This window comes from Terrapene carolina, unplaced genomic scaffold (assembly GCF_002925995.2).
Source record: "Terrapene carolina triunguis isolate 2854851 unplaced genomic scaffold, T_m_triunguis-2.0 Scaffold571, whole genome shotgun sequence".
In the NCBI taxonomy this organism is placed as follows: Eukaryota; Metazoa; Chordata; order Testudines; family Emydidae; genus Terrapene; species Terrapene triunguis.
Genome location: NW_020664922.1, coordinates 524,778 through 548,547, shown reverse-complemented (window position 1 = coordinate 548,547; position 23,770 = coordinate 524,778). Strand labels below are relative to the sequence as shown.

The 23,770-nt window shown below is 50.4% G+C and overlaps 1 protein-coding gene across 1 annotated transcript in view; it reads left to right on the top strand.

Annotated features, from left to right (window-relative positions):
- Positions 1 to 237: 237 nt before the first annotated feature.
- The window catches only part of LOC112112906 (caspase recruitment domain-containing protein 8-like), a 32,620-nt gene continuing 9,087 nt past the window's right edge, over positions 238 to 23,770 (top strand). Inside the window, exons 1-9 of the mRNA XM_026659112.2 lie at positions 238 to 278; positions 761 to 789; positions 1,014 to 1,262; positions 4,249 to 4,374; positions 10,847 to 10,912; positions 12,979 to 13,058; positions 14,468 to 14,532; positions 15,551 to 15,774; positions 22,236 to 22,495. Of these exons, the coding sequence (XP_026514897.1) occupies positions 238 to 278; positions 761 to 789; positions 1,014 to 1,262; positions 4,249 to 4,374; positions 10,847 to 10,912; positions 12,979 to 13,058; positions 14,468 to 14,532; positions 15,551 to 15,774; positions 22,236 to 22,495 (1,140 nt within the window). The remainder of the gene's footprint in view (positions 279 to 760; positions 790 to 1,013; positions 1,263 to 4,248; positions 4,375 to 10,846; positions 10,913 to 12,978; positions 13,059 to 14,467; positions 14,533 to 15,550; positions 15,775 to 22,235; positions 22,496 to 23,770) is intronic.

Here is a 23,770-nt window from a genome sequence, read left to right as displayed (position 1 = left end):
GCGGAAGCTGTATGAGCTGGTGCCGAACTGGGATGAATGGCACAAGGACCGGCTCTACCAGGTGCTGAAGAGAACAAACGGAGACCTGGTTGAAGAGCTGGAGGGTAAATAAATGATATCAGGGAAATCCGCTTCCCATGCTCCCCATCATGAACCCTGATCCCATCTCGAGGGCGACACTAGATCACCTCTCTGGCTGTTTATCCCTCGCCCATCACTGCAGCATCAGAGCTGGGCATGGATTATTACGCCACCCCCACGACACTGTATAATGTGCAGTGAGCCTGTGGGAGCATTTGCCCCCAGGGATGAGATTATTTGGTGCTGTTGGGTCCATTCCAGACAGAGCCGGCTTTGGTTGCACAGAGCAGAGCTGGGCTGCACATTGCCCTATAGACTGGGGCTCAGTTCCGCTCCCCTTCCCATCCATAGGAGCTACACACCCACTCCTGATGGGGGGATTGGGTCCCCGGGGGTTGCTTTGGCTTGTTATGTAGGTTGGGGTATTTGTAACATTTAGTTTAGATTCTAACACCTCCAGAATATGGGAGGGGTTGGAGTTTGGCTCATGCCAAAACCCCAGATCCAATCTCTTTACCCAAAGAGGGCAAGGGTGTGAATTAAATCAGGCAGCGTTGGGTGGTGTCTAGAGTAAGTGGTGTGGTTGTATTTACCTTCCCGCTCCTCTCTACCTGGGACCTCCTACCTTCTTTGTTGGATAAGTGACATTTGCCCCCATCCCTGCTCATGTCTCTTTCAGGGTCTGGATTCCTTGTGGTGAAGAAGCAGGTGAGGGGAGAGAAGGAACTCTTGGTCCCAGAGAGAGGGGCAGGGCCCGCCCAGGGGTGGGGAATCACTGAATCACTCTGTGTGTGACCCTGGGGGACAATTCACCCTGGGAGAGGTTTTCAGGGGCAGGGAGGAGGTGGAGCCATGGCCCTGCATGCCCCCCACTACTCGGTGGAGCACTAAAATCAGCAATTGCCATTTATTTTAATGAAATCTCTCTCCAGGGGGACACTTTGTTGACCTGCACCGAGAGCAGCTGATCCAGCGATTCTCAGAAGTGGACGCAGTCCTGAAGCTACTTCGGGGGCACACGCTAACCCCTGAGCAATACCAGAGCATCAGCACCGGGAGATCCAATGTGGAGAAAATGCAGAAGCTGTACGAGCTGGTGCCGAGCTGGGGGAGGGAGCGCAAAGACCAGTTCCACCGGGTACTGTGTATAACAAACAGAGCCCTTGTTGATGAGCTTGAAGGTAGATAACTATAATCTTTCCTCAGGGCTGAGGTTTTCAAACTGTGGGGCACATCCCCCCGCCTCTTGGGAGGATGGGAAGGAACATTTGGGGGGTGAGTGGCCATCCCAGGTGGCTAATGCCAGCCCCAAACTAACTCATCTCAGTGGGCCACCCAGCCTGTGAGTTAGTGTCAACATCTGCGATGACTGCACCGATTTCTGCTCCTGGCAGCCTCCTTGTCCAGGGCTGGCCAACCTGAGAACCCAATGGGGGAGGGGCAGGCATTGGCCCTGCCATAATAGCTGCAGCAGTCACCAATGGGCAGTTTCCCTTCTCTATTGGGGAGACCACCAGGGACTCTGCGAGTCGAAAGCGGCACCACAGGACTATTTACTGTCCTGCCACCAGAGCCCCTTGCCGACCCCGGCCCTTCACTGCAGATTCAGGGCACAGAACCCTGTTCTCTGCTGGAAAGAGCCTGTGCAGGGCAAGCAGATGGGGTTGCGCTCAAGGCCCTGGTACAGCAAGGAACTCTGTTCAGCAGGGGGCCAGTACTCAGTGGGTGCAGCTGTCTGCTCCCCTCCTGACCCTGGCCTTTCAGGGCGGGTGGGGGGACAGTGACGGGTGGGGGGACAGGCAGGGAGCTGGGTTCAGGCATCCAAGACCACACTACCACTGCAGGGAGCAGAAGGCTTCCTCAACTGCCATATGGTGAGTACCCGCCCCTGGCAGGTGCCAGACACCCCTTGTGGGTACAGGGCTCCCCTCTCCCCTGCTCCCTTAGAAAAAGGGGTGTGTGCATGTGACTTGAATCTCCAGAAGGGGGTTCATCATAAAAAAGTTTGGGAACCTCTACGTTAGAGAGTTGCAGGCTAGTGTGCTGTAGGTTTACACCGTTTGCCAGGCACTAACTGGCCATCTGGACAAGCCCTTTAACATGTGTATTCGCCCATAGCAGCCAAAGGTCCTTCTTCCCTCACCGTACCAATGAGCCACTGTATTCACGCTTTATTCCCAACTGCAGTTCCACAGCAGTCAATTCACGATTCTATTTCACTTCCTGTCCCAGATTCCTTTTTGTGCAGTGTCGCTGTGTGGCTGTTTGTCAGCTGCCACGTCCAATCCCAGAAGTGGCTGCATTGCAGAACTAGGTTAAAAGCAATTATGTGGGTGGGGACAACAGCTACTGGGCTTGATGGGCCCATGAGTCTGATCTGGGGTGGCAGGCAGCAGGTGGGGTCCCAGGCTAGATGGGCCCATTGGTCTGATCCAGTTCTCGTCCAAGCTCCCCAGGGCTGTATATCTGTTAACTGTGTCCATGGGTGAATCCATCACAAAGGGGGCAGGATCCCTTTTCCCCACTGCCCCATGCAGAGCTCAGCAGCTGTCACTCGCACTGGGCTATGAAGAGATTCACCCGTGGGGGGCTCTGGGCTGTGGATGACTCTCTCTCTCTCTCTCTGGGCTTCAGGAAGAACGAGGGCCCCGTGTCTCACGCCTCCAAGGCTCACACTATGCTCCCGAGTGAGGGCAGCCAAAGCACCAGGCGAGCTGGTGGGCTGGACACCACACGAGAGATTGCAATGCCCCATCCCCTCCTCTCTCCATCTCTGCATAGGCCCAGCTTACTGGGGGGCCATGCAGGGGCAGCAGCATCATTGCCCCCATGGCAGTGAGCTCCTGCCTCTATACCCAGGTCTTGAGGACTGGACGGGACTTTGTCTGGGCTTAACCAATGGCTCTGATGAATTGCTGGAGAGAGCCTGTGGGGGGCGCTGGGACAGACCATGCTCCCCCAAGGACAGCCTCAGTCCTAGGGCATCCGGTCCCTGATCTATAAGGTTTCTGGGGATTCCCATCTAGGGCCCAGTTTCCCCCTCCTGTCCTGTAAGTGGCTGGAAGGGGTGAGGCCTAGCTGGGCACCCCACTCTGGAGATAGAAATGCACATCCCACCTGCATCCCCACCCATTTCCCCCCTCCCAAGGCCAGCTCTCCCCAATGTCCAGATGTCAGCAGAATCTGCCTGCTACAATTCAAACCCTGGATGTTCTTTCCTCTCCTCTAATTGGCTGTTTGCCTTTTCTTCCCAGCCAGTCACTGTCCCTCGTACCACCATGCTGCTGATCTCTCTGCCAATTGGCTCTTTGCCCCACCCCATCCCCCCATCACAGTCTTGCCCCCACTGCTGAGTTGTCTTTCTGTCCCCCTGTGCTTCTTTTCCTTCGCTGTTACATCCCTCCTCCCTCCCTCACATTTTCTCACTCCCTTGCTCCAGTGGACCCATCCATTCCTGCCGTCCTGTCCCCCCGCCATCCATTTCTGATAATTGTAACCCACAAGACAGGCCCATCCATCACCCGCGGTCCCTCCCTTTGTTATAGAAAGGACCATAGGTGGCATGTGAGTCTTTTGTCTGGGGAGGTTATGCCCAGGAGTGCCAGAAGCTCCCTAGAATTGGGGGGGCCACCGGTGCCCGGACTGTGTCCCCACCCCCTACTCTGCCCCGAGGCCCCGCCCCCACTCCACCTCTTGCCCTTAAGGCCCCGTCCTCGCTCTGCCTCTCCGTGCCCCTGCTGCACCTCTTCCCCCGAGCCCTGCCCACTGCTTGCTCCTATCTGCCCCCCGGGTATAGTCTGTGTGAGAGGTTGTGCAGGGGTTGTGTGTGTGTGTGTAGGATTGTGCGGGGGGGTATAGTGTGGGAGGGGTTGGGCGGGGGTGAGTGCTAGATAGTCCTGATACTCCGTGATCGACCCTTCTGCCCACCCCCATTTATTTCCCTTCAGAGGCTGGCCTAAGGAAGTGCAGCCTGGCCCCCGACTGACCAGGAATTCAGCCCCCCGCCTCGCCCTGTCCCGAGGCACAGACTGTCCGGGAGCTCCCCCTGGGCAAGGCAGATTTGCCCCAACCCCAGCTCAGGGCTCTGGCTAAACGGCCCTAGGTAGACGCTGAAGGAGCCTGGCTACCAAACCCAGTGCTTCAATGGGGTGTTTTTATGTCCCTCAGGGGAACATTTTGTGGTGCGGTACCGGGAGCAGCTGATTCAACGCGCCTCTTCAGTTGACAGAATCCTGGGTATGCTTCATAGGGACAAGCTGCGATATGATGAACAGAATAAACTGTGGATGGAAGGTGAGCTGATGCGGAGCTGTGGTATGTGGCACCAGAAGCAGCCCTACCCGGTGCTGAAGGCAACAAACAAAAGCCTCACTGAAGAGCTAGAGGGTAAAATCAAATATGGGAAATAACTTCCCACTGCACCCCCAGGCGGCTGCACCCCAAGCGCCTCCCGACAGAGCCGCCAGCTCTGCTCTCTGGGTTTTATCCCTAAGCCATCACAACGGTACAGGGGCCTGCACACAGACAGGGCCGCCCAGAGGGGGGTGCAAGTGGGGCAATTTGCCCTGGGCCCCGCAGGGGCCCCCACGAGAGTTTTCCGGGGCCCCTGGAGCGGGGTCCTTCACTCGCTCCGAGGGCCCTGGAAAACTCTTGCAGGGCCCAGGCCCCTGGAGCGAGTGAAGGCCCACTGCCTAAGACCCGGAGCTTCTTACGCACTGGGTCTTCCGCGGCAATTCGGTGGCGGGGGGTCCTTCCGCCCCGGGACCCGCCGCTGAAGTGCCGGGCCGCCGAAGACCCCAGGCCCCCTGAATCCTGTGGGCAGCCCTGCACACCGATGTTAAAGCAGCTGGGTGGTGCCAGGGCGGGAGCTGCAGGTGGGCTATAAATCGCCAGCAGCTGTAACTCTTCACTGGCCATAGCAGTGCCTCTGAAAAGTGCCCAAGACTCCATGAAGTCCAGTGAGCACTTCTCTGCTGCTACTGATGTTACAGGGAAGGTGTCCAGATGCTATGGCGATGGGGGGCAGGATGAATCGATGACAGAATAGATCCGCAGAGCTGCCCATGTCAGGTCAAGCAGAAGGGGGTGGGAGCAGAGAGAGAGCCCAGACCTAGAGTGGGTCCAAAGGGGAAGCAGCCACTCTGCTGAGCCCCTGGCTGTTGGCAGAGCTGATTGGGCAGCAGCAGGAGGAGGAGGGTCTCCAGTGCCTGAGCCCAATCAGGCCCAAGCTCCACCCTCAGCTCCTCCCACTCTGGTTCTGACACTCTCTGGCCGGCTTCAGCTGCAGACTGGGTCCCTGCAAAGTCGGCAGAGGGAACAGTGGCCAGAAGGAAGGGATCTGGGGGCCAAATCCAGCTCACAGGCTGTATGTTCGACACCACTGCTCTGTGCCCTTCTGATCCAGCGAGTGACGCAATCCAGAGTCCCATCCTCGTTCCCAGCTGCCAAAAACTGCTGCCTTCATATCTTGCTCAAAGTTTGTGTAGTGATGGTAAATGCTTTGCATGTTCCTCCCTAGAGGCAGCTGCATTTCAGTGCAGGGCAGGTGATCCTTATCTGTTCAGCTTGTAAAGCACTTTGGGATTGCTCTGGGTGAAAGGCACCACAGGGATGTTTTGTTATGAAGAACTCGATTATGCCCTGTCCCTGCAGGTTGCATGGGCGGGGTGTGTGTGTGTGTGTGTGTGTGTGAGAGAGAGAGAGGGGGAGATGGGCACAATTCACCCTGGCATAGTTTTTTAAAGGGCAGGGAGGAGGTGGAGCTCTAGCTCTGTGTGGCCCCCCACCCTCCACTGGTCTGTGGAGCACTAAAATCAGTAATTTAAAAAAAAGTCTCTTCAGGGCAGAGGTTTTCAAACTGTGGGGCGCCTTGGTGGGGTGTGGAGGAATATTTAGGGGTGAGTGGCAATGCCAGGTGGCTTGTGCCAGGCCCACATGGCAGGGCCCAAGCCAGCCCTCGGAGAGGACAAGGAGGCAGCGCCACTTCCATCCCCTGACTCACCTGGGCGGCCACCCACCCTGTGGGTCAGTGTCAACCTCTGCCACAGCCACACTGATTTCTGCTCCAGCAGCCTCAGCGCCCCACACTGGCTCTGCCTCCAGAGACCTTTGCATGGGCCTTTCCCTACCCTGAAAACGCAAGGGAGGAGGGGCAGAGGGGCAGGCCTTGGCCCTGCCCTAGCAGTTGCAGCAGCCACCACCCCTATTGGGGAGGCCACCAGGGACTCTGCAAGTGACACATGGGACTAGTGACTCTCCTGCCACCAGAGCCTCTTGACGACCCCGGTCCTTCACCACAGATCCAGGGCACAGAGCCCTGCCCTCTATTGGAAAGAGCTTGCGCAGGGCAAGCAGATGGGGCTGCGCTCAAGGGCCGGGGACAGCAGGGAACTCTGTTCCGCAGCTGTCAGCTCCCCTCCTGACCCTGGCCTTTCAGCTCAGCCCTGTTTGTTTCCCATGCGCACAGGGGCGGGTGGGGACGGGGGACAGGCAGGGAGCTGGGTCCAGACAGCAGAGACCACCCTGCCACTGCAGGGAGCAGAAGGCTTCCTCAACTGCCACATGGTGAGTATCCGCCCCTAGCAGGTACCAGACACCCCTCGTGGGTACAGGGCACCCCTGCCCCCTTAGAAAAAGGGGGGCGTGAATGCAACATGAATCTCCAGAGGAGGGCTCAGCAAAACAAAAAAAGTTTGGGAACCTCTACATTAGAGAATTGCAGGCTAGTGTGCTGTAGCTTTATACCCGTTTGCCAGGCACTAACTGCTTCTTCCCTCACTATACTGCTGGGGCCACTGTATTTGCTCTTTATTCCCAACTACAGTTCCACATAAGTAATGAGGGTTGTGCTCAATCTCCAAGTTTGGTCAATTCATGATTGGCTTTCACTCTCTGTCCCAAATTCCTTTTTCTGCAGTGTCGCTGTTTGTCAGCTGCCACGTCCCATCCCAGAAGTGGCTGCATTTCAGCCACAGGTTAAAAGTAAGTGTGTGTGTGGTGGGAGAATAAGGGCTAGATGGGCCCATTGTTCTGATCTGGCTTGGTGGGGAGTAGATTCTGGGCTAGTTGGGCCCATGAGTCTGATCTGTTGTGGCAGGCAGCAGGTGGGATCTCAGGCTAGACGGGCCAGTTCTAATCCCAGCTCCCCAAGGACGTGTATCTTGTAACAGTGTTCATGGTTAATCCATGACAAAGGGGGTGGGATCCCAGAGCATACGGCCTATGGGACAGTGCCCTCTAGTGTCCCCCTCCACACCAAGGCCCTGTTCCCCACTGTCCCACTCAGAGCCAAGCAGGAGTCCCTCGCACTGGGCTATCGGGGGATCCAGTCCGTGGGGGGGGGGGCTGTGCTCTTTTTCACTTGCTCTCTCTAGGCCCCATGAAGCACCAGAACCCCGTGTCTAATCCCTCCAAGGCCCAAGCTACGTTCTTGAGGAAGGTCAGCTAAGGCACCGGGCGAGCTTGAGGACAGGACACCAAATCACAGATGCCACTGCCTTATCCCCTCCTCTCTCTTCCTCCACATTATCCTCCATGTTGGGGAGCTATGTGGGGGCAACAGCATTGTGGCTCCCATGGTGTTGAGCTCCCATGTCTCTAGCCAGGCCTTGGAGAATGCCAGGAGCTTTGTCTGAGTTTAACCAATGGCACCAGTGAGGGCCTGGGGAGAGCCAGCAGGAGGTGCTGGGGCAGACAATGCTTCCCCATGGGCAGCCTCACTCCTAGGGCACCTGGTCCCTCAAGGCGTGTGGGCTCTGGGGATCCCCATGAAGGGCACAAATTCCCCCTCCCACTCTGAGAGCTGTGTCTCACCTGGATGCAGGCCACGTGATCCTCATCTCTACAGCTTGTAAAGCACTTGGGCATTGATCTGGGTGAAAAGCACCACAGAGATGTTTTGTTATGAAGAACTACATTGTGCCCTGTCCCTGCAGGTTGTCTGTGTGTGTATAAGAGGAAATTCCCTCTCAGGATCTGCCCTTGTTGGAATCAGAGGAGGCTCTACCTATTAGGGTTCTGATTGCGTCTAACTAAACATTTCCTGATCTGCTTACATATCTGTGATTCCAAATGAGTAGTTTCTAGGTATGAGGCTGATGATTTTCATACCTGGCCCAAGCCTTACAGCATATTTGCTGCCCTGTCTCTGCAGACGAGAGAACAGCAACAACACAGACAAAGGGGAAGTTTTTTCTCAATTTTAAGATTCTAGCCCTCCCATTGGCTCTTTTGGGCAGGTGCCCACCCACTTCCTCTTACTTAAGCATTTCAGGTAAGGCAAGTAGAGAACAGCTGCTGAGAAGGATTTTTATAGCTAACTGACAGGCTGGATGTCCATAAAAGGGAGCTACCGTACCCCTCATTTACCACAGGTGCTTTGATAGACCCCCTCTTCCCTTCCCCATATGGTGAAAAAGGTGCAGAGGAGATACTACGTACCCTTACATGGGTTTGACCATTTTGATAACCATCTCCCTCCAGGCTCCTTGGTAGTTGTCTGCTAATGATAGAGAGAGAGAGACAGAAGCACTAGGTGTCAATGTCGAAAGGGAAAGAGGCAAAGAAGCTGGGCCTATTTGGAAGTAAACTTTATTCCACAGGTGGTTTACAGCTCAGAATTGTGAACCAGCCGGCTCTGCTGGGTCGTTATGATTTTAGCCTGTGGGATAATATTTTAAAGTTTAAAGAGAGGCTACTTGACAAGGGGAAACAAGAATTCACTGCAGTGGTGAATGAGGGCAAATTAGTTGCCAGACGGGCTCAGCAATCAATCTAGATCTGCCTGACTTTGCAGCTCGGGCCATGTCTTCTGCCATCACCATGCTGTGTTGTTTGTGGCTGCAGACCTCCAGTCTTCATCCAGCCGTACAGCAAACTATTCCAGACCTCCCTTTTGAGGGTCCTTTGTTCTCTTCAGAGAAAATGGACAATAGGCTCCATAGCCTTAAGGATTTGAGAGCCACGCTTAAGTCTCTCGATATCTACATGGCTGTGACAAAAAGAAAGCGATTTTGCTTGCAGGAATCTCATTGATATCCACTTTTTATTCCTCATTCCCAAGACCTGTTGAGAAAGAGGGGTAGAATTTACCTCCCCATCTGGAGAGGCCAGTTTACCTAGACTGATTTGGCTCTTCTAAACAATTGTTTTCATGCATTGGTTGAGGACAGATTACCAGTCCCCAGAGCACCATCCTCTACTTACCCCTCTATTTGCCAATCATTTATCCCCCTTCCTAAGTGCTTGGTGCCACATCACCAGAGGTCATTGGTCTTAAGAACGGTGGAAGTGGAATACACCCTTCAGTTTCTTTCTGTCCCCATTTCTTACCTTCCTTCCCTGTCCCTCTTGGGGCCAGTCTCTTGACTTCATTCTACTGCAGGAAGTGCAAGTTTTCCTTCACGTGGGTGTCATGGTGTCTGGAGTGGCTCAAGACCAAGAGTGCCTACCTCAGGGCAGACTGCGAAAAGGAGAGTAGACACTCCAAACTGGTTGTATGTTCTATGATTAGATCTCACCCATCCAGAACCAAATGTGAACTCCCAAAGTACCACAGTAGTCTTATAACGGAGTCACAGACAGTCCCCTTAGACACTTCAGTCTGTCTTGCCACCAAGATGTGCTGGACTTTGTGATCAATGGGTCACCTTTGTTCAGCGTGTCCTCGTCTGTCCCTCCACGAATGCAAGTCGATGCCATACCATTTTGTTGCAAGCAGATTCTTTCCATTTCTGGCCAAAGAGTTTTGTCATGGGATCAGCCCAGCGTGTTTTTGGTCTGCCCAGCGGTGAGTTATGGCCTCTGGGGATCCAGTCACTAATGCGGGTTGTCCACCTATTGTCTTGCCTACGGACTACATGACTTGCCCATCTCTGCTTTGCGTCGTACATCGCCTGCACTATATTGGTCACCTCTGTATACCTTCTGGTTTCATTCAGTATGTGATCATGGAGCGATATCTTACACATTCGACCCCGGCCCTTCACCACAGCTCCAGGGCACAGAGCCCTGTCCTCTGCTGGAAAGAGCCTGCACAGGACAAGCGAACGAGGCTGCGCTCAAGGGCCGGGTCAGCAGAGAACTGTTCAGCAGCTGTCTGCTCCCCCCATGACCCTGGCCTTTCAGCTCAGCTGTTTGTTTCCCATGTGCACAGGGGCAGGTGGGGGGACAGGCAGGGAACTGAGTGTAGACAGCCAACACGACCCTACCACTGCAGGGTGCAGAAGGCTTCCTCAACTGGCACATGATGAGTACCTGCCCCCAGCAAGTACCAGGAACCCCTCGTGGGTACAGGGCACCTCTCTCTCCTGCCCCTTTAGAAAAAGGGTGGGGAAAGCCTTGCAAGCAACATGAAGCTCCAGAAATTGTGGGAATTTTTTTTTTTAAAAGTCATGGACTAGCAAAAATGTCAAGAAAAAAAACCACAACTCTTTTTGAAGTTATTACTATTAGAATTGTGAAAGCACCTACAGAGATCAGAGATCGGTCTCTATAAGGCTGGTGGAAATGTGTCACATTCTAACAATTTTGAATTTTAATGAAGAAGCTGGAGGAGAATTGAACCATTTTTGCGATTTTATTCTCCTGATTTTTGACTGGCTGAATTCAAAATGACTGAAGCAAAAATGTTAAACCTGACTTGTATTGTAGATCTCACTGAGATCCAGACATCAATCCCAGTTTGAAAAAAACACCGGCTTCCTTTATAAAGTGCTATGAGATCTACTGAGGAAAAATGCTACATTGCTCTTTCTCTCATCCATAGGACATTCCAGTCACATGGAAGCTCCTCATGATCAAATTTCCACTGAAGAACTGACATCAGCATCAGGTGAGTGAGCACAATTGCCCAGGGGGTTGGAACGTGCCCCAGTGGAAATTCACCGCAGAGTTGGACAAAAACAGCTCCAGGCCTGGGTGTCACAACACTGTTGCTTCAGGGGCTTGGGCTTCTGGACTTTTCCCTAAGGAAGGTGCCACATGGTGCTGGGACTGGATCCATTTTCCCCAGCCTGGATTAGACATGGGCAGTGTCCTGGATTTCACTACCTCTGACTTCTTAAAATACCAGTTTTCAAGCTAATCATCTCCTCCTGTTTGAGCGCAGAGCTAAGGTGATTTGGAGATATCTTGAGTGACCCCACTAAGGTCAGCAGAGTTAGGACCAGGTTCTGATCTTAGTGACCCTGGGGTTAGTCCATTTGGAGTCACTCCAGAATTGTATCACTGTACCTGAGATCAGAATATAGCCCTGACTCCATTGTCATCAGTGGGGTCACTCTAGATCAGGGGTCGGCAACGTTCGGCACGCGGCTCGCCAGGGTAAGCACCCTAGCGGGCCGGGCCAGTTTATTTACCTGCTGACGCGGCAGGTTCGGCCGATCGCGGCCCCCACTCGCCGCGGTTCACCGTCCCGGGCTCATGGGGGTGGCAGGAAGCTGTGGCCAGCACATCCCTTTAAATGCAGTACGTGTGAGAAGAGCTTCAGTGACAGCTCCAACCTCACAAAACATATGAGAATCCACAAGGGTGAGAAACTCTTATATATTAGATTTGGCTGAGAATTTTCTCTCAAAATTATTTTTGATTTTTCAGAGAGTACATTTTCTGTTGAAAAAAGTTTCCCTGGGAAATATTTTGAATTTGCTGATATGTTTTGATTTTTCCATTGGGAAAATTGAAACAAAATATTTCAGTTTGAGTTGGTTTGACCTGAATCAATATATTTTGGTTTGTTGAATTGACCCAAAATGTTTTGAGTCAGTTCAACATTAAGCTGCATTTCCTGTGGTACATTGCCTTATGGGAGTGGCAGTTCAGGCCCCCATTCATCCTGTGGCCTGGGCTCCCTGGCTGGACTACATCTCCCATGATGCCACACCATCTCCCTGCTGATCCTGCAGCATGCTGCATTATGGGAGTCACATTGCAGCTGATGCATCATGGGAGTTGTAGCCTACTTAGGGATCCCAGCCCAAAGGGGAAAATGGGGACATTGGACAACTAGCTTTAATGGAGCGATGGATCACCACAGGGAAATGCAGTTTAACATTGAACTGACTCCAGACAACGTGTTTTGGGTCAATTCAACAAGACGATATGAAACATTTCAATTCAGGAATGTTGAAATGTTTAGTTTCAATTGAAAATGCCAAAAGAAAACATTTCACCTTTTCTGAATCAAAATTTTCAGAACTTGTTCTGCACCAAGTTTTGCTGTTTCAACTTTTGTCGTGATTCAGGGTGGAAAAAAAAGTTGAAATGTTGGAATTTCCCACCAATATTTTGCTCAGTCTGTTATATACGTGATGAATATGGGAACAGCTTCCATCTGAACGGACACCCAAAAAAGTCTCAAGTGTCCCATGACATCACAGATTTAGCCATTATTTTAACACTAGTCACCTGTGCCCATCTATCTGTATAGATATAATGTGCTACTGCATGGTCTGGGCTGGTGAAGTGGGCTTTAACTCACCTCTTAAATACTTTCTCTGTATGGCCTCAGGCCTTCCAGGCATGGAGATTAGGATATGAATTGCAGAAGCCAATTCCAGTGACCCACGACCATTATTATTTTTGTTGGTGGTGGTGTCTGCTCCCATGCTCTAAGGATGTTCCCCAGGATCAGACAGTGTGAGACGAGCTCACTGAGCAGAAACTGGCATTGGAGACAGGGAAGTAGGAGGGAGAGGGATTAATTGTGGAATGGAAAGGACCAGACGAGGGGTAACTATGGAGTGATGGGTAACACTGCTGTGGTGCTAACCTCAGTCTTTGGGCACTTGGGAGTGGAAGGATTCTGTTGTGTCTGGCCTGCCCTCACATCTCCCCAGAGCTGAGGACAGTCTTGCCTTCAGGATGTATTGCCCTGACCCAATACTTTCCCTTCTGCAGCAGGAGTGAGACGCAGGAGTGAAGATGCCACTTCAGGCTCCTGGGGAAAGGACAGATGTGATTTGTGTCACAGAGAGAAGGTAGGGGATTGTGTTTGTTCTCTGTGTGTTCTGTCCCCATCACTGTGGTGTCTGGGCACTGTCTCACACCGTCAGTGTGTCTGTGCTGTGTGGATGCCCCCAGATGGGACACTGTTTAACTCAGAGGAAATCACACACCTGTGTTTATTTTCTGGGATCAAAGCTCAAGGGATGAGGAAATAGAAGAAGAAGCTGAGAAGTTAGCCGCAGTTCCAGTCAAAAGTGACTATGTAAAAATGGCCCTTTCTTCCTTGACAGAGCTGGTCCCCATGTATAGCGGAGCCAGAACTGCTGACTGGAGTAACAACGAGTTTTTGCTCCTGTTAAGCCTGTAAAGTCAACATAGTGTAGAGAGAGCAAGGAGGAGTCTAATCTGGCTCTGGCATCATCAACAGAACTGACACTAAAAATTGCTATTAAATTGCCAATCAGTGAATCCCCACTGAAAATTCCCAGACAAAGACTGCCTTAGATAGTAATAATGTTAAGTATGTATTAGTAATTTAAGGGCAAAAAAAAAAAAAATAGACGTTGCAACTATCCCAAAACCAAACACTACAAGCTCAGGGCATTCAGAGTTAAGGTTATATCTACAGGGCCACCCAGAGGATTCAGGGGGCCTGGGGCAAAGCAATTTCGGGGGCCCCTTCCATAAAATAATGTTGCAATACTATAGAATACTATATTCTCGTGGCGGCCCCTGGGGCAAATTGCCCCACTTGCCTCCCCCTCTGGGTGGCCCTGTATATCTACAAGAAAGCCAAGCATATTAAGATCTGAAAATGCACAGTTAAGGCACCCAGTAACCTTAACGGAGCCCTGGAGTGATGCCACAGAATACCAATACAATTGTGATTAGTTAATCAGAGTTTATAGTTCTAAATTAAATTTAATTGATTTCAAAGACACACATCTTCTTATCACTCATGGTGTCACTGCAGGTCAGGGGCCACCATTTTTGCCAAGGACAGTTTTCATTCCCACTGGGAAAAATGGGAGGTGGTGGCCATTTTGAAAGAGGGTGTTTTTGCTGAAGGACATTCCATAGCCTCACTCTCATTGAGGGGAGGAGAGGAAGCCAGAATGAAGCCTATAGTCCTATGAAAAGTCAGGGGGGGGGCAACTGCCCCCAGTGCCCCATAGCAAATGATGCCCCTGGTAGTCAGAGCAACAAACTAGGAAGATGCAGCACTTTGTAGCAGCACTTTGAATGAACCAGAGGGAATGAGTTTACTGCAGTCAAGACACAAGATGAGCCAGGCTTGGAAAAGAGTTTTGGCAGTGTGGGCAGGTTGCATGCTGAAGGTTTTGTACAGTACGCTGCATCTAGCTAACACCTTTTTCTCATGAGAACCATCCAGCTGAAAATCCTTACTGGAGCCAAGTTAATACAAATGTGTTTGTTTTAGAATTTTGCAGAAGAAGTAAAACCAGAGATTTTGCCAGGCCCAGAGGAGAACCAGAAATTGTACAGGTCAGAGATGGGGCATTATTTAAGTGGAGCTGGTAGTAACACATAGAATTAAGGTTTCCTGACACTTTCGATTATGAGACCCTGTTTTCAGTTGCTTAGAATTTTGCCATAATTTAAGCTTAACATTTTTCCACCCTGGGTGTCTGCCTCAGCTAAATTTCAGATAAATGGTTCATCTGTTTCTGAAAATAAAAGTAGGGGCAAGTGTTGTTTAGTCCATGTTAAAAAATTCTTACAACTGTTTCCTTGAGAAGCTCTAGCACCTCCATGCTTTAGAGCAGGGACTCGAAATTTGGTAATGGGTTTTTTCTGTTCTTTTGAAAATCCACCTAAATTTGGGCCCAAGTTATAAGTCTATGAAAAATCACAGGTCAGACATGCTCTATTGGGGGAGGGTCTGTTTAGATTTATAAAAATGGTAGGAGATGTTTCAAACCCATAACACATGTTTGTTTAAGTCTGTCAAAACGGAGATGGAAGAATTAGTATGTTTAGCTGTACATTGTCTAGATCTGATTCTGCCATTGGACTTGTTAGGCGCTAAAATCAGTGTCTTTTCTAAGTTAACTTTCAGACAATCAGTGTAGGAGGGTCTAGTGGGTAAGAATTGGGGGCGGGGGTAGTCCTGGTCTCTATCCCTGGCTCTGGGGTTTAGGGTCTAGTGGTTATGGGGGTGGGAGTCAGGACTCTTGGGTTCTATACCCAGCAATGCAATTTTTGGTAAGTTTATTTCTCTCAAATAAAAATTAAGTGTGTGTGGAGAATTACAGTGCATGGGCCCTGTACCCATACTGGGGGGACCTCAACTGGATAGTAAAATAAATATATATATTTTTAAAAATAGGGCAAATAACCCCTTTTATCCTGTCCTCTGCCCCCACCCAACCACTCACTCTGCTGGGCCTGTAGTCTCTGTGCCTCTGTTTCTCAGCCCATCACACCATGGGAATGATAAAACTGATGGGCACTTTGCATTTAGTGTTGTTTAACTCTCTTCTTCCCTCTCTTTGATGTGCAGGGTTCACTTCCCCCAGGCAGGCTCCTTCAGATGCTCTGAAACTGAACTGGGGTTCGAGGTGAGGGCAGCCGTGACTCTCAAATACAACTATGAATCTTGGCATTGTCATCAGACAGAACTGGACATGCAGCAGTGGATGATCGCTGGCCCTTTGTTCAACATCTGGGCGGAACCGGCCGGGGCTGTGGCAGCTCTGTACCTCCCACACTTCATGTGCCTCGCAGGTATGGCAGATAAATAATGACTATAAAAGCTCTATAAACCCATAGATCTCAGTGATTTTGTAACAAACCATGACTGCAAACGCCCACAAACACCATAAGTATCAGCAGAGACTGAATCCAAGACTTTCAGCACCGGAGGGCGGGGGGCAGACAGACCTAGGGCAAAAGTCAAAGAGCTGAAGGACTGAGTCCTTTGGTTCTTGGTAAATAACAAGCTACTGTAGTTGCTGGGTCCAGCATGATCATGGAGTCATGATCACGCGCACTAAAGCCGTGTATGACACTTTACAAAGAATTGGATGAGGTGGTTTGATTTAGCTCTGTTGATATGGACTGTCCTGTGCTCCCATTTACCAGGAGTTAGTGTATATGGACCGTCACTAATACACAGGGTCTGTGCTATGCCCTTGCCTGTAAGCTGTCCCTTAGAGGAACCCTGTCAGTGTGCCAGATCCCCAAGGGGTCACACTTTTCCAAAAGGGTAGGTCATGTGGCCCCAGTGCCTCCAAAACTGAGCCTCTGGGCTCCAGCCCTCCTGTTCCGCACCGTGAGCTCTGCCTGGTGAGTCCCACTGAGGTAGACTCTGTTCAGAGACCTTTACCCTCTTCAGGGACCAGTGCAGGTCAGCAAGTATCTGCAGTGATGACACGAGGCAGCCTGTTCACAAAGGGAATAGGTTGGAATAGTCCAGTGGAACACAGCATGGGGAAGTCCTTGGGTTAGTATAGAGCAGAGGTCCCCAAACTGTGGGGTGCACCCCCCTAAGGGAGCACGGAGGAACATTCGGGGGAGGCATGGCTGGGTCTCAGGACAGCCCCCATGGGAGGTGGGGCGGAAGTAACACCCAGCTCCGCTCCTGGCCCCGGCTGCCGGCCTGAGCTGAGGTGCCGCTCCCAGCCCTGCCCCAGCCTCTAGCTGTGGTCCCAGCCTTGGCTCCCTTACCCCTGTCCACGTCTCCCACCTCCCAGGGCCACGGCCCCACTCCTGGCCCCGGCTCCAGGGGAGGCATGGACAGAGGTATGGGGGGCACGAGGTAAAAAGTTTGGGGACCACTGACATAGAGAAGCAAAAATTAAGACGTAGTCCAGACGGGCCAAAGCCAGGGCTGCCCTTTGAGCCGTAGTGCTGTAGGAAACATCTTCACTTCCTTTCTCTGTCCCTTTGTCCCAGTCCAGGTGAGTGGTCGGTGTCTCTGAGCCCCACGCTTAGCACAGGTACATGACATCTCTGTCCACTGTCCTCCGCTGCAGCAAAACCCCACCAAGTTCACATGTTCCACCCATTTGAGCCTCCCGTTGCTAAGCGTTAATCGTTCAGTCACTGGGGTTCCCATTGTCTTCCCGGATCCTTGACTGATTTGTGAATGTTCCAGCCAGTCCTAATGGCTCATTCATACCACCCCAGACAGTTACATGACCCAAACTCCACACGTCTCTGGCTCTCCCCCAGGAGGGACTTTAACTCTTTGCACCCTCTGGGTAGCAACACCAAGCCAAATAATTGGACTACCACACAAATAATTCATAAAAATATTACAGGCAAGTCCCACTCTCATCACATTGACCATACTGCATAAGTGAGCAGCTGCTTGGATGTGGAAGCAATATTAAAAAACATCTGGATAATGCTAACTAGCAGGGAGTTTTCAGATTGCCCCAGACCTTCTCTGCACTAAGTGCTGCTAGAAACCATGGCTTGGGCAGATTGAACGCACAACATCTGCCCCAAATACTGGTTGTACCAGGTGATTGCAAAGCCCAGAAAGGGTCTTCTGCTAGGGCTTCTCAAAATTGGGGGCTTCTGCAGTTCTTTTTTCCCAGCATGGGTGGGAAAGCACAGACACTAACTGCAGCAGTTCAGTCGGGCCTCCTAACTCATTCCTATAATGCACTCCCTTGGGTATGGCACTTACGAGACGATCCTGCTCCCATCTTTGGCTACAAAATTAAACACACAGCTATTGTATTTAAAAGCCTGAATTTTGGCCTTGTTAGAAGCTCCCAGTCACTTTTAGAGAGTACCACACAATTCCTTATGATAAACACTTAAGCAAACAAAGTAAACTAATTTTTTAAACAGTACTTGAAATATTCTTAAATTACTTTGTAACAAAAACTGTTAGACAGAACGTCTTCGGGTGTATTCTTCCTACAGAGGCTTTAACAAACTGACCATTCTGATAATGCAATGCACCTTCATGTCATCTAGGTGTGGTCTGTAACATCTGCACCACAATGTCGGCTGTCACTCACAAATGCTCACATCTCTTTAATTTAGCATACACACACACAAGCACACATTTTTTTCCCTCTGACCTTCTTCAGAGACCATTTCTCAATCTATAACTTGGCTTATCTTGTAGTTTGTGTGTTGCCTGGATTTTGGAATAAAACTACAGAGCTTTTCAATGTCCAAACACTTCTGTTTTGGTAGCAAACAGAGTCTGCTCTGTGGATCTTCTTAGCTACAGGTATTCAGGCCTCTGTTAATAGCTGAGTTGCTCTCAGTTCGTGTGATCAGATAGAAAATACATAGCCAGGATGTTACAGGTTTTGACATTTTCTATAGGGCTTTTGCTCTGTAAGGCACTGACCTTTTCCCCAGTAAGCTCAGCTGGGTCAGATGTGGGATTTACAAACTCATCTTATTGAGCTTTGCTTCTGTTCTGTTCTATGTTGGTTTTACCCAACATCCTCCCTCATTGGTAAAGGCTGGAGTAACACTCGCCTACAGCCAAAATGTTGCAGGTCTGGAGATTCTGCTGTGACAGCAGCTGCAGCTTCTGGCCTTGCATCATTGTCATTCAGCCAAGTCCACTGGGAACTTCAGTAGCTTCTATGTGCCTATAACTCACTGGTGGGGCACCTCCTTGCATCTGGGTCTGGGGATCAGCTCTCACCCAGTCTTGTGGTTGCTCGCCTTGTGATCTCTCTCTGGCCTCAGGGTGCTCCCTCTTCATGACTCATCCCTCTGGGCCTGGTCACTATAGCCCTCCCCTTCTGGGGTATCAAGTCCCACTGGGCAAACTGTCTATCTGCCATCTCAGGCAGTCTTCTGATCCACTTCCAAGTCTGTGCCAGTGGCCGGTAGGGGAACCCGGGCCCACCCACTGCTCCAGGTTCCAGTTCCTGGACCCTCTGCCCAGCAGTCATGGTCTGCCCAAGCTCCAACTCTGTTGCTATTTCTCTGGGCTCTTTCCTACCTTTCTTCTTTCTTGCCGCCAAGTTAAAGAAGTATGGGCTGGATGAATGGACTGTAAGGTGGATAGAAAGCTGGCTAGATCGTCGGGCTCAACGGGTCGTGATCAATGGCTCCATGTCTAGTTGGCAGCCGGTTTCAAGCGGAGTGCCCCAAGGGTCGGTCCTGGGGCCGGTTTTGTTTAATATCTTTATTAATGATCTGGAGGATGGTGTGGACTGCACGCTCAGCAAGTTTGCAGATGACACTAAACTGGGAGGCGTGGTAGAGACACTAGAGGGTAGGGATAGGATACAGAGGGACCTAGACAAATTAGAGGATTGGGCCAAAAAAAACCTGATGAGGTTCAACAAGGACAAGTGCAGAGTCCTGCACTTAGGACGGAAGAATCCCATGCACAGCTACAGACTAGGGACCGAATGGCTAGGTAGCAGTTCTGCAGAAAAGGACCTAGGGGTCACAGTCGACGAGAAGCTGGATATGAGTCAACAGTGTGCTCTTGTTGCCAAGAAGGCTAATGGCATTTTGGGCTGTATAGGTAGGGGCATTGCCAGCAGATCGAGGGACGTGATCGTTCCCCTTTATTCGACATTGGTGAGGCCTCATCTGGAATACTGTGTCCAGTTTTGGGCCCCACACTACAAGAAGGATGTGGAAAAATTTGGAAAGAGTCCAGCGGAGGGCAACAAAAATGATTAGGGGTCTGGAGCACATGACTTATGAGGAGAGGCTGAGGGAACTGGGATTGTTTAGTCTCCAGAAGAGAAGAATGAGGGGGGATTTGATAGCAGCCTTCAACTACCTGAAGGGGGGTTCCAAAGAGGATGGAGCTCAGCTGTTCTCAGTGGTAGCAGATGACAGAACAAGGAGCAATGGTCTCAAGTTGCAGTGGGGGAGGTCCAGGTTGGATATTAGGAAACACTATTTCACTAGGAGGGTGGTGAAGCACTGGAATGGGTTACCTAGGGAGGTGGTAGAATCTCCTTCCTTAGAGGTTTTTAAAGCCCGGCTTGACAAAGCCCTGGCTGGGATGATTTAGTTGGGATTGGTCCTGCTTTGGGCAGGGGGTTGGACTAGATACCTCCTGAGGTCCCTTCCAACCCTGATATTCTATGATTCTATTCTTTCTCTGATGGCCCACCTCTGGGTTTACCACTGGAGCTTCCTCTGCTCCCCATGGCTACCTCTCCCCTCTCGGCTTCTTGCCAGAGTCTGTGGTCCCAGGCAGGATCCCAGGGCCTACTCCTCCTTATATCTGGCCAGCTCCCCTCCTCTCTAGGACTGACTGCAGAGTTCCTCCCTGCAGCCCTCCTCCTGCCAACATCCTCTCTTTATAGGCCTATCCCAGCTCCTCCCCAGCTGGGCTTCATCAGCCATGAGGCCTCATCAGAGTCCCTGGCTCTCCTCGAGGTGCAGCCTGTAAAGTTACTTGGCCTGTTTGACCTGTGCGGGCCTTGTGTGGGGTGGACACCGCACCACAGTGTCCAACATATTCAGCCTGAGGGCTGCACCGTTACCTGAAGAAGGTCAAAGGGCCATTCCCCTAGGCTGAGCAAGTGCCACCCTGGCTCTTCTACAGCTCTGCCTGGAGCTGCCCCAACCCTGCAGGCAAGCAGGCACTGGAGCAGCCAGAGCTACTCACGCCTCCCACTGCTGCCATGCTCAGAGTGCGGCTCAGGGTTCACATTTTCAGTTCACAGTCAGACACGCGCTTTCTTCTCAGCACCGTCGCCCTCGACAGCCACAGTTCCGAGCCTCTAGGGCCACGAGCTTTGATGTGACAATGTTTCCCGCGACTCTGATGCGCTCAGGTCTCAGAGTGAGGGCATGTGAGACATCCATAACTGTCTCCCCGTAAAGGGCGGCTTTCTGTACTACCCCCAAGAAGAGGTAGTGAGGCTGCACGGTAACTACCACACCCCTCTTCTGGGTGTTTCTAGACACAGAACTGCATCCCGTGCCCTGCATGTGCAGAGACGCAGATATGTCCCACAAATTACTTCCTGCTCCCCATGTTCTCCTTGTCTGTGGACTTCACCCTACCCAGCCCCGCCCCGCCCCCGACTGCAGTGTAAAAGCCTGGGGCTATATTTGCAGATGTGGAGCCCAATTGTATTCCCCTCTGGAGAACTGTAGCCAGCCGGGTGGCTGGTGGGAGCAGTTGTCTCTCTCTCCTCTGCTTTTAAGAACTTGAAAATTAGAGAGCACAATGGAAATACTTAAATTTAAGGGGGGCAACCAAGTAACTGATGTGCGGAGGGCTAGACTGCTGAGGATGGAGGGGGATAGTTAATTAAGGGAGGTGGACGCAAGGGTGCCAAAGGCTGTATCTTCTGCTCTACTGCTCTCATTAGAAAGTCATTGATCTTTCTCTTAAAAGTGGGCGTCAGAAACCCCTAACGACATTTATTTCCTGTTGTCTTTGCTCTTTACACAACATTAAGAATAAGGAAACCACACGGGCCCAGCTGGATTTATTTGGATACGGATTGGGTTTTATCCCTTTAAATAGTTGGAGAGCCATCCACCTGGCCTCCACTCTTCTACTGCAGGAGTCACCAGAACCTAACGCAGCAACAGTGTCCAGTGAGCATATGCAGCTAGGCCCTGTATGTTTATATAAATAGTTATAAAACACCATACAAGGACCAGCTACGTGTACGCACTGCACGCACTGTTACTGTGTCAGGTTCTGGTGGCGTCTGCAACAGAAGAGAGGAGGCAAACTGGGTGGCTCTCGGCTGGTTTAAAAAGAAGCTTCCCAATTCCTATTCACTACATCTGTTTAAAAAAAAAAAAAAAATGCAGGTCATGGACTTATCGAGGGCCAGATCACAGAGTTACCAGCCCTGAATAAAGGGGCAGGATCAGGAACCAGACTGGGATTCAGTCACTGTTCAGTCCCTCCTCTCCACCCTTGCTCCATGGTGGGCGGGAGGGGGGAAGTAAATCTGTGTCGGCCCTATACTCGGTGCAGATCACTTCTCCTGTAAGCCAGCTCACCCGACCATCAGCAGCTCAGTCCCCTCCGGGAAAGGCAGCAGAGGCCCTTTACAATATGTTTGATTGATGTAACTATGCACCAATGAGTAGTTATACAACAAACAAGAGTCCTGACTCCTAGTCTCCTGCTCCCTTTCCCCCCGTGTAACTGAGAAGAGAGCCTAGGATTCCTGGGTCCCCGCCCCTTGCTCTAAACCTTGGGCAGTGCTGTCATGTAACAGGTAAAACCGAACCTCATTCTCTTTGACATCCATTCCCAGGGGGAGAGGCTGGCGTCTCCCAGATGCGAATGGCCCATTTTGTTGATGGGAGGATGACACTGGAGGAGCCAACGCGAGTGATGCCTTTCCACGCTGTGCTGGAGAACCCCCGTTTCTCCCTTTGGGGAGCTATTTTGAAAAAAGGAAAAGCTATGCTATCTAGTTCAATCCACGGTATCACACTGCTTTACCGGGCACTCAGGGCTGAAAATATAACTCTCCACCTCTACTTGATACCTGACATCCTTCCATTGAGAAAGGTAACTGAGACTCAACAAGAGTGAGCCAGATTCACCATTTACCATACAGCACATAACCTGGAATAACTCAGAACATCCTGTAACATGCACGGTTGTGAGAGAGCTGCACAAAGAGAAGTGTAGCCAAGGTTGTTTCTAAATTCCATGTGATTCTATATGCTTTTTACTCTCTGAAATATGATATTCTATCTAGGAAGTGATATGTGTGGACTGTTAGAGGTGACCCCTGAGAGATTTTTTAAAAAATTTAGGGGGGCAGGGGGAGGTGTTTAATGACATATAAAGAATTCCTGTAAGACTATTTACTATCCATTTTTTCCCTGTTTGTTTTATAACTTACAAATTTCAGAAATGCCAAGTCTGGTCTTCACTGGTTTTGCTGGAGGATCACTGGGAGGTCTAAGTTGTGCATGTTGTTAGCTGCTACTATCTTAAGTGAAAAGAGGAGTGTGTTGAATCTTTAACACAGGGTTACTCAAAAAATTAGTCATTCAAAGTAAATTTTTTTTTTCTTTTTAAATCATTTGGGTAAATTTTTTGTCAACAGTTCAACTTTCACTCTGATGTCATCACCTACACTTGCTGTCCAGTCATCATAGAATAAAAAACCCAAACAAATAAATTTTTAAATAAACCATTTCAGGCCTTTGTTAGCAATCATAACGGAGGGGGGGGGGAAAGGCAATAGACCTATTTTTTCCCCCTCCAGTTGCAGGTCACCTTGAATAAAAAAAAATGGAGTGAATGAATTATGCCTGCAAACCTTCTATTCCAATAACACTAAAATGTTTAAAGTTAGAACTTCAAAAATGTCTTGTACATTTTGATTCTTAAACATCAATTCCATTTTGAAATAAGTTTGTTCACTAGTTTAGAGGTGTAATGTTTCAATCTGACACATTCACATATGCTTTAGAATTTTTCTGTCTTCTTACTTCAGGAGGGCATATTAAGGGCACCTCAGATTGAGACCAGACAGCACAATCAAAGGAATGAAAGTTGAGGATAACAAATTGAAAGACAGCAGCCTACAGCTGGTATTGTGCTGTTCATAACTGTAGAACAGACTGAGACAACTCTTTCCTGGAATTTGAGACCTGGTTTACATCTCTAATGTAAGATCAAGCTGTAAAATAATTAGGGAAAAATCAGATGACATGATTATATCTGTTGGAGATTTGCGGGTTCATTCTCTAACCAGAATTTTAGCTGGAAAGGGGGAAAAATTAAGATTATCTAAACCCCAAAGGAGTAAGGACTTGGGGTAAAGTTTTC